At 26.9% G+C, this 11,199-nt stretch overlaps 1 protein-coding gene across 1 annotated transcript; it reads left to right on the top strand.

The window, feature by feature from the left end:
- The first annotated feature begins 1,759 nt into the window (after window positions 1-1,759).
- On the top strand, window positions 1,760-11,196 carry LOC100782253 (protein DOWNY MILDEW RESISTANCE 6). The gene is made up of 4 exons (XM_006578806.4): window positions 1,760-2,128; window positions 2,249-2,496; window positions 8,856-9,180; window positions 10,579-11,196. Exons 1-4 carry the CDS (start codon window positions 1,931-1,933, stop codon window positions 10,822-10,824), a joined length of 1,017 nt encoding a protein of 338 aa, XP_006578869.1. The 5' UTR covers window positions 1,760-1,930; the 3' UTR covers window positions 10,825-11,196.
- Window positions 11,197-11,199: the final 3 nt, after the last annotated feature.

The following is an 11,199-nucleotide window of genomic DNA, read 5'->3' as shown; positions in this document are numbered from 1 at the left end:
AAATATATCTAATGTAAAAGACTTTGTACCTGATTTCCTCCGAACCAATCCAACCGACCACAGGATGGAAGATGCGCTCACGTGTTTAAATAGATCTTTTCCACATGGTTTTTGTCCATTGTACTGGTGACCTCTTTATTTAATTAATATTCGAGAAAATCAATCAAGTTTAAACAACTTTATGCTCATTAATTTATGCGCTTGGTGCTATTGTTACACCTCCTTTATGTGTATGTACTTTCTTAGAAATATATCAATAAGTTCTAATTCTAGATTTATTAAAATGCTTCTTAAAAAGTATAATTTGTTAAATTATTGTTTTAAACAGAAAACGATATTATATTAACAGTTATTATATAATACCTGTGCGATGCAGGGAGAATTTTTTTCATATAAAAATTATATTAACGATTTTATTAATTTTATATATTGTTGAGAAAAATTAAAATCAATTGAAACATCCCTAATATAAAACTTATTTATTAATAAAAAAATAGTAAAAGATTTTTTTTGAAAGTATTGTGGATGGACATGCATAGACTTGATGATCTAACTCTTCATTTTTTTTCTCGTGTTGTTAGATTTTCTTATATATAGTGTTGACCAACTCACATGTTTAGAATGTGTTTCTTTTTAAGAGTTGTATATATATACACATGTATGCATGTTGTGTGTGTAACTTCATGTTGAGTTGTTCTGGTAATGCATCTTATGATAACATGTAGAACTATCATGAGGCACATGATTTTATTAATTTGATCGTTTTACATTTAGGCATTTCATCTTGAAATTGTGAGTTTTAGTTTTTGACGATTGACATTCATGAATAATCTAATTGAAGAGTTTGAAATAAATTAAAATAAAGTTTTTCATATTGATAGTTAGCATATAGCGATGATGGATCGTTCCAAACAAGGGAATGATTTATGTCTCTTTCGATTTACAAAGGGTGGTTAGCACTCCTTGAGCTAGAGAAATATAAATATAAGAGGGGGTGACAAAAGCAAGAAGGACATCACGAGGTTATAAGCTTAGATCTGGCAAAAGGACTAAGAATTAATGATAACGTGTTTGATGTACAAAGGGATATGTTCTATGTTTCTAGTGTTGTGTCTTATGCAGAATATGTTTAAATCTTGAATGTTTCATGTTATATGCTTTATGTGAATATTAATGTATGTTCCAAGGATATTCATTGAGACATTGTCTCTCTTTAGTTTATTTTAATGTAAAAGCATCAAAGGCTCATAAACACAACTCAAATCAATGCAATAAAACTCCTACAACTGAACAAAAGATAACAAAGGAAGCTAAAGAAATGGTGTCGAAATGATATACAAAGGAGCACTAGTTCTGTCAAAGGAGAAACAGAGGGTTTCTTCAATAAGAATATGAATCCTTTATACTAGATATTAGCATTCAAATCGACATCAAATATTTTAGGGCTATCAACATAGCCATTACCTGGATTTCCGTTAACCATGTTAGATTGTAACTAAAAGTGTTAAAACAAACACTAAGAATAAGAGGGCTTAATGTGTGAGGACTAGATATTATAGAGACTAGAACTCGCATCTTTTTGTTTGATATGAAATTAATTTGTCTAATACAGAGAGCAAAATATTATTTTAACATTTAAAATAATAACAAAACAGTAAGATTTGTACATGGTCCACAATAGGGACGATAAATAAAAATAAAAATAAAAATTGAAGCCTCCCCTGCATCCTTATATAAATGCATGATAAGAAATACTTTAGGCTTATCTTTCTTGAAACTGCTCACTCGTCACTTCCCTCTTTCCACTTCCCAGCTCACCAAAGGAGTGTCTTTTCTTTTAATCAAGTTAGTTGTTTATATTTAACAATCTAGAGTTAAGGATTTTTGTTTTGGTTTTGTTTTTCGTGCTAAGATTTAAGGATTTTAAAGAATGGACACAAAAGTGCTTTCTTCCGGAGTTCAGTACTCAAATCTACCGGAGAGTTACATCCGACCCGAGTCGGAGCGACCTCGTCTTTCCGAGGTTTCGGAGTGCGAGGATGTTCCTATCATCGACTTGGGTTGTCAAAATAGAGCCCAGATTGTTCACCAGATCGGTGAAGCCTGCAGAAACTATGGTTTTTTCCAGGTCCTCTCCCCTGTGTTTCAACATTTTCTCAAGTTTTTACTAAACTACTATATGTATTTTTTTTTTTTAAAAAAAAAAGAAGAAAGAAACTCATGATATAATTTTGAATAAATTAAACAGGTGATTAATCACGGGGTGGCTTTAGAAGCCGCAAAGGAAATGGCAGAGGTGGCACATGGATTCTTCAAGTTGCCAGTGGAGGAGAAGCTGAAATTGTACTCTGAAGACCCCTCAAAGACAATGAGACTGTCCACTAGTTTTAATGTTAAAAAAGAGACGGTGCATAATTGGAGGGATTATCTTAGACTTCACTGCTATCCTTTGGACAAATATGCTCCTGAATGGCCTTCTAATCCACCCTCTTTCAAGTAAGTCTTCTCTTCCCTCTCAGCCATACATCTCTCACTCGACAATTTCTGCTTGCTGACTTGGTCTGACAAGCTTCATGTCATGTTTTATGTTTTATATGCATGTGACACTTTTGGTTTTATTAAGAGTTAATAACTTGTGATGCAATATATATGACGCCTCCTTTACTTTATATGATGTCATTGATGTTCCCTTTTTATAATTAAATTTATTCCATAAACATAAAAACCTTTCCTATATGCTAACACTTTAGATTTGTTTTGGCTCAAAAGACAATAAAAAAAAAGATGTTAACACTTTTTTATTATATAAAAAATTTATATAATAAATAAATATGCCTACTAAAAAAATAAGAATCATTTAGTCTTTTAATATGAAAACCACATTTCTCTTTTCATTCAATTCACCTTTGCGCGGACTAAAATAATACAGGATCTTTCATAATTTTTTATGTTGTCTTACCAACTCAAAAGTCGAATGAAATATTTAATGTATAAGTTACTTAATAATGCATGTTGATTATATGAAACAGATATGAGTTCGATTTTTTATAATACATTTTTGAGGAGGAGTAAAAAGTCTTGGCTATAACTAAATTTCTGACTGAATGATTGTTGTTAATAATAATAAAAAAAAGCCGAATGAAATACTTCTATTCTTTGTCGTTGTATGTTTCTTCTCTCTTCATTCTCTCGTTTCAATATAGAAACCACCTCTATCTTCTTATTCTTTCTACGTATGAATTGCAAAAGAAATAGTGAGTCTCACATTTTTTTTGCGTTGTCTTCCCTCCTTCTACCACACTGAATAGATGAAATACTTTTATCACCTTTTACTGTTGTCCTACGTTTCTGTCCTCCCTATTTTCTCTTTTCAAACAAAATTATTAATGTAAAAATATTTGCATGATTACTTAACTAAAATTTATTTCAAAATATTTTTCAAGTAATTATTATAATTTTTTTTATCAAATATGACTATGTTTAGTTGGATTTCAGTATAAAAATATATATTAACATTTTAATAAAATTCTTTTTATATTCTCTCATCATCATTATTATTTTATAAGTAGTAAGTTAAAATACGTTTGATAAGATATTTTCATTAATTTTTATTTTTTTTATTTGTCGAAAACTTAGTTAATCGTTTGATAAACAATTTTTTTTTAGTATTTTTATAATAATTTTTAGTATTTTTTAAACATTAAATTTTAATTTATATATATACTTTTAATATATTTATAAAAAAATTAATATTTTTTAAAAATAAATTATAATTTAATTATTTTTTATTTTTAAATTTTCTTTTATTTCAATCATATCAAATATTTATAATTTAATAAAATGATTTTTCAAATTTTAATTATTAGTTTTCAAATAATTTGTTAACTTTTAATTGAATTTTTAACTAATTTTATCAAATATAATATTAATGAAAAATACAAAATTATATATAAAATTAATACTTTTAGAAAGTACAAAGTACAAAATATACTTTTTAGTTATGCACGTGTCTGTTTCAACTTTCATTATTTATCTTCTTTCCTTTTGGGAAATTAAAGTGGCGCAAATTTCATGATAAAGTAGTGTGGTCCTGTCGGGGATCAGAATCGTATTCAATAAATAAATAAAGAGACTCTTTTGGATAAAATAAGAGTCTGGCTATCTTGTGACCCAGTCTTACCTTGGATTAATAAAATTAAAAATAATTTTTTTATTAAAAATTATATTAGAGTGTATTTCTTTTGTTTCATATTATATGAAATTTTTATACAGTTATTAAAAATGTAATTATATCTTGAATTTTATAAAAATATGCTGTAATTTTTTAATATATCATTTACCTTTTCAATTAATTATCTAGTAACAATTACTCTAATAAAGGGTATTTAATGAAAAATAATAATTAATATTTTGTTAAATTTATAAAATAACAATTAATTTGAAATAATTTTCCACTAAAACGTCATAAAATAAAGAGTATTTAAATATTATAGAAGAATGTATTTTTGTGAAATCAAATAAAATATTTTTCTTTTTATTTTCTTGATGCTTGTGAAAATAAATAAGAGTCTCGTTAATTAATGTTTCAATCCTTACTCCTCTGTGATAAGTAATGTTGGATGTCTCAATTCTGATCTCAACTTCTCAGGGCAGATTTTAATTATGAAAAACTTGATGTATATTTGATTTTCAATTAAAATTATTGTGACGTGTGCTCTAATATAATTCAACAAGTAAAAGTAAAATGAAAACAGAAGTAAAAGTGATTAGCAAAAACTATTTTAACCTCAAACATACTTTTTTACGTTATTTCTAAACATATACTTAAACCAGTTATGCTTATTAAAGTTGAATCGAGTAGAAATAATTTGTGTGTGTTTTAAGTTTTTTGTTCTTCTTTTCATTTAAAATTAGCTATCTCGTTATTCCTCACCCAAAAAAAAAGTAGCTATCTCGTTAACCCACTACTTTCAGCATAGTGAAGGAGAGTATATATGTCGTAAATAAAAATATATATTTCGTTTGAACTAAATAATTTCCAATAGGGACGATAAATAAAAATAGTGAATTGAAATAAACAAATATATAAAAACTTATATATGTCATAAATGAAAAAATATATTTTTAGAAATAATATATTTATGAAAATCATTAGTAAGTTATGATTAAATATGATTTCAAGTTTTAAATTTCAATTCGACTAAATTAAAAAAAAAATCAATTTCAATTGGACTGAATAATTTCCAAATTACAATACAATATAAAAATAAAGGTTATTTGAGTAAAATTAGTTAAAAAAATAGTTGCAAGTTAGAAAGTTAGCTCAAAAGTAAATTTTTTTATTAAAGTTAGAAGCTGAAGATGTAGTTTATTAATTTATAAGTATTTGGTAAAATTATTTGTTAAAGTAACTTTAAAGTGTAAAAAATAATAAAAAAATAAAATTATTATTTATTTAAAAATGATAATTAAGGAATTTGATAAATATATTAAGGATAAAAATATAAAAATATAAAAATCAAGAAATTAAAAGGTAGTGTTTTAAAAAATGCTACTAAAAATATATTTATCCAAACAAGCTTTTTAATAAATAAAAAATAAAAATTAACTAAAATATCTTGTAAAATATAATCAATTCAAATAGTATGATTATCGGTTGAGGTAGAATTGTGTGTATGCATTATTATTTTACAATGTGAATGTTTCATAAGAAATCATGATGGCATGAAGACAGAATAGTAATCAAATATAAAAACATTACAATTGTCCTTAAATTTAAAACGTTACACTCTTGACTTTAGAGTCTTGTTTTGCAAATTTTTAAAGGAAAGATTTGGTGGAGTCTAGACAAAACATGAAAGCGAATGAAATCGATAAAAAATTAATGTGTCCAAATTAAATTTTAATGTAAATAAAAATTATTTCAAAAGAACTCTAAGATTTAAGCAACTTTGTAAAATTATCTTACTTTTATTTTATCATTTCTATCTATTTCCTTTCATTTTTCTCCTTAGACTAAAGATACCTAAGCATATGTCTAGTTAGGCTGAAAATAAGAGAAATGATTTTGAACGGAAAGAAAACATCAAAATTTTCAATTCCATTGTTTTTTTGGTAATGCTAAGAAAGAGGGGAAAAAGAAAAATTTATGTGAATACTAAATAAAAAAAGAGTTTATTTTTAAATTCATTTAAAAATGAAATGATGACACTCTTCTGTAAATAAAAAAGAAACAAATATAGCATTCACACAAACTAAGAAGTTTAACCTTATTGATTAAAGAAGATGTATAAATTATTATAATTTTTTTGGTATTTTTTATATTCTTACATATAAAAATATAATATTTTATTTTTATTTAAAGTATTTATATTATATAATATATATTCATATTTTTTTACTTTTACCAAATAACACAAATAATATAAATTTTTGTGTTCTCTTTCTTTCTTATTTTTTTTCCTATATCAAATGCTATAACTCAAGTAAAATTTATCACCCTTTATATAAATAGTGATGCTGTGTAGACATCTATACATGTCATTCACTCTATGAATACATATAATTATTTTTTCATATTAGTTTTTATTATGTCTTATCATGTTTTTTCTTACTCCAAAGGGCAATTTGGACCCATGTGTCTATAGAGTATTTTTCTTATATAAATTTGACTTATTGGTGCATTAATTTGGCGGTGACGTGGGTAGATATTTCCGTCTTGACGTAACCTCTTTGATTGATTGATCCTCAGATTTGATGCTTGTCCCTACCCCGCTACCACCATAACGTCTTCCTTTTTTATAGTTGAAATATTCTTGTCATACTTAATTACTTATTCGATTTTATTATAATTATCCTTTTAGATTGTTTTATATACATTAAAAATATTTAATGAAAAATTATAAAATTAATCTTACTGTTATTAATTGATTTCAATTTTTTCACCATGATAATATCATTAAAAATATAATTAAAAATAATAATTAATACTTTATTAAAAACTTAAAATAATAAATATTTAAGATTTTTTTTAATTTTTTTGTACAATTATTATTACACCAGAGAGGCACGGAGGGATACAAATATTATAATGACAAGAAAAAATTAAATCCGCCTACAATTTTTTTTAATCAACTCTCTTGTATATTAAATATTAAATGCATTTCATATTGTCTATATGTTAAATATATTTATTTTTTATAAAGTAGAAGAAAAGTTATAAAAATATATGGTAATACTCTTTTAAGAATAATTTGACTACAAAATTTTTTAAAATATTCTTTGATACGAAAAAAAATGTTGATTATCGTTTATAATTTTTAATGAAATATTAAAATTTTATATTAATTTTCACCCTAATAAATACTATTACATTGATACACTTGAAAGATGATTTGCGGATATTTTATACTTTTTTAGTTTCAAAAATATTGTTTTTGTGAATAAAACATGAGAATGTTATTCTCGACTATTTAATAAAACATATTTGATTAATTATGAAATTAGTTAAAAATATTTTTATATTTTCATAAATAATTAAACATATATTTGGTTAAATTATTTTTTTGGAAATAATTATTATACTTATTAAAATATTCTTATTATGTTAAATATGTTATTTCTTATTAAATAAGTAATTTTTTTATAAAATCAACAAATGACAAACAAATGGTTCAAATTATTATATATCTCATGTTTCAATATAAATTTTTTTTCTCTACTCCTTTAATATTTATTAGAGCATGATAAAAAAAACATAAATATACCTATTTGCACCACATTAAAAATGTAAGGAACAATTGGCCATGAGCTCATCACGTGGTTAGTGATACCACCAAAACCAACGAAGTGTTGTTACCCAACCAAGAAGTTCACCACTACAACACGTCATTCAAATATTTAATGGAATTTCACTCAAACCCAACATATAAGAAAGAAGTAAACAATAACTCAATAAGTAGCAATATACGGTTATGGTTCTATTACTTCGGTGTGAGTTTAAAAGCTGCAACTATAAGCATGTTATCTTATAACATGGGAGTGTGATGATGATTAGGAAAAGAATATATGTGTATTTTTACTCAAGGAAATTTTTGTTCCATGTAAATAAATATTTTATATCCCTTACCCGTGAAACAAATATTTCCGTAGAGTGAAATTAAATGGAATAACAAAAAAAAATATTTGTAATAAAATAGTTGATGAAGATGTGAGATCCAACCTAATTTTTGAAAATTTATTCTCAAATTCATGATATAGTATTTTTACCAAACAAGAAATTATAGAAATTAAGAAAAAAAATATTTTAATAAAATTGACTCTTAATAAATGCTATTATTATTTTGGTAAGGCTAATAAATACTATAGTTATCTTAAAAATAATGATTTTTCTTAATTGATGTAAAAATCAATTAAAATGGAGGAAGTGCATGATGAGTTAGAGTAAAAAGTTCATTTCCAATAAAATCCCCACACGTCCGATTTGCGTTGATGAGCATCAGCATCATTCCAATTATAGAAAACGCAAACCCATGTGATGGATGCTATTTAGGCTTTTAAGTCGAGCATCAGCATTATTGTAATTTTTTTCTTATTATTTTTTTTTCTACAGTTTGATTTTTATTTAAAAAATTTATAATTCTGATTAAATTCTTAATGTTTCATATGTTTTTTTTTTCTTTTTTCAATTCAACATTAAATCTAACATATTTACTGAAGATATAATCAAAATTAAAAATAAACCAAAATTACATATATTCTAAAATAGAAAAACTAAATCAGTAAATAAAAGAATCAAAATTATAATTTAAGCTAACATTTTTATACTCACCCCCCTCTTGATTTGGCATTGGCAGGGAAACTGTGACAGAATACTGCACATTAGTTAGGGAATTGGGGTTGAGAATACAGGAGTACATATCGGAGAGTTTGGGCCTAGAAAAAGATTACATAAAGAATGTATTAGGGGAACAAGGGCAGCACATGGCAGTGAACTACTATCCACCATGCCCAGAACCAGAACTTACCTATGGATTGCCAGGGCATACTGACCCAAATGCACTCACTATTCTGCTCCAAGACCTTCAGGTTTGTGGCCTTCAAGTTCTCAAAAATGGCAAGTGGCTCGCCGTTAATCCTCAACCTAATGCCTTTGTCATTAACATTGGCGATCAACTCCAGGTATTTCTAACTAACTTCCTCTTTATGTGCAAGCCTCATTTCTAACTCAAGATATATAGGAGCATTCACTCATACATACACACCTAATAGTCATTTGTTGCTTCAAGTATTCAAGTTTCAAATCTTGTTGTTTTTCTTTCACATGAATTTCCTTTTAAGTTCATTTAAAACATGGCTATAATATATTATTGGTCCTTATAAAACCAATGAGTATTAAATTGATCTCTATAAAAGTTGTTCTTATTTTCATTATTTTTGTTCTTAGACAATAAGCATATTTTTGTTCTGCCTTACCTAATTTATTTATTTTTATTTACATCCTCCAAAATTTAAAATTATTATTTTTTATTTTTAACTTTCATTTTAAGGTAGATAAATAGTATTTATTTTGGAGATCTAGAAAGATAACAGAGTTATGACATACTCACATGATATTACATACACCAGTGGGTGCCACTTAAAAGATGGGCACTTGACTTTTCATTAAAGGCACAAATATTTAATATTATAAGGACCAAAAATAAAGATTTCACCTTCTTAGGAAATAAAAAACAAAGCAAATATTTTATAAAAACTAAAATCAAAATTCGTTATTGTTTTTACATGAACTAAAAATATACTTTTTATCAGAAACATTCTGTCTCCTATGTATCTCTTTCCTTGTAAAGTGATTTGATACTTTTAGTGGAGTGTAAAGGGATGCAAGGCATAAATAAATGATGTCAACCTAACAGTACCTGAAATTTTGTTTTGCTTGATTTAGCTTTTCACATAGCATGTCTGCTTACTTTTTATAGTGAAGCCTAGTCTGGCATTGGAGCTGACGCATGGCCTACACCCATATGGGCTTTATGTGTTTGGGCCATAATTAGCCCAAGTTAGATAATTTAGATAAGGTCAATTAGGTATAGCTAGGATTGGATAAAAGCATATGGCAAAGCCTAAATGCTATAAAACATAGCACACATATAAGAGTAAAATTGGTATAACTTTTACTAGAGCAGTTTGCAAATGGATGATAAAATTAATATATTTTTAAAACAAATTTAGTTTCACCTTCATAGAAAATGTAAAGGGAGACACAGTGGGAATTAAGGGCAGAAAATGAAAATGTTGCAATGCTGGCTGTTGCTTCCTGCACTCTTTTTGGAATACTTCATTTTTTCCTTATGGATTGATAATTACAGAAGTTAAAAAAGGCATGCATTCTGGAATATGATTTTAAATTTCAGATTGACCAGTTTGGATGACAAAAGGGAGTGCAGGAAGCAATAGCCGGCAATGCTCCTTACATATATATATGTGTGTGTGTGTTTCTTTATTGGGCTGGATCTTGTCTTTTGAATTTAGCCCATTGTTGTAACAACCAATTTGATACTTGCCCTCGAGTGCTTGCAGGCTTTGAGTAATGGGCTTTACAAGAGTGTGTGGCATCGTGCTGTTGTCAATGTTGAGAAACCAAGGCTTTCTGTGGCTTCATTTCTTTGTCCAAATGACGAGGCATTGATAAGCCCTGCAAAACCACTCACGGAAGGTGGATCCGAAGCAATATACAGAGGATTTACATATGCAGAATACTATAAGAAGTTTTGGAGCAGGAACTTAGACCAAGAACACTGTTTGGAATTTTTCAAGAACAAGTAACCCAAGGGTATCTTAATATTTTGTTTTTCACTCCTCCTTGTTAGTGCCACTTGCTTTTGTTGTTTTATTGTTGGTGCATTTGGTTAGTGCAAATTGTAGTTTGTTACACAACTTCTGTGTCAGACGCTCATGATTTCTCTTGTGGTGATATAGCTGCAAGACTGAACTGCTTATTCCTTTGCTTCATGTGGAAGAGGTTACATTTCCCGAGAAGCAATCGTGCTATAGTAGCTTTATCTTAGGAAGAGAAAAATGTCTTGTAATATTCATATGTTGAACCTTCAAAATTTCCTATTGCTGCTCATGCATTCTTGGTCTTAGAGAAGCGCTAAGGGAAAGTATCTTAATTTTAGAACTTTATTATTGTCATAATTC

Source organism: Glycine max, chromosome 4 (genome assembly GCF_000004515.6).
Source record: "Glycine max cultivar Williams 82 chromosome 4, Glycine_max_v4.0, whole genome shotgun sequence".
NCBI lineage: Eukaryota > Viridiplantae > Streptophyta > Magnoliopsida > Fabales > Fabaceae > Glycine > Glycine max.
This window is presented reverse-complemented; position numbering and strand designations above follow the sequence as displayed.

Excerpts from the sequence above, each read along its gene's own strand:
- LOC100782253 (XM_006578806.4), top strand. The coding sequence starts at position 1,931 with ATGGACACAAAAGTGCTTTCTTCCGGAGTTCAGTACTCAAATCTACCG. Across the intron at positions 2,129-2,248 it reads GAAACTATGGTTTTTTCCAG|GTGATTAATCACGGGGTGGC; the intron begins GTCCTCTCCCCT and ends TAAATTAAACAG. Across the intron at positions 9,181-10,578 it reads ACATTGGCGATCAACTCCAG|GCTTTGAGTAATGGGCTTTA; the intron begins GTATTTCTAACT and ends GAGTGCTTGCAG.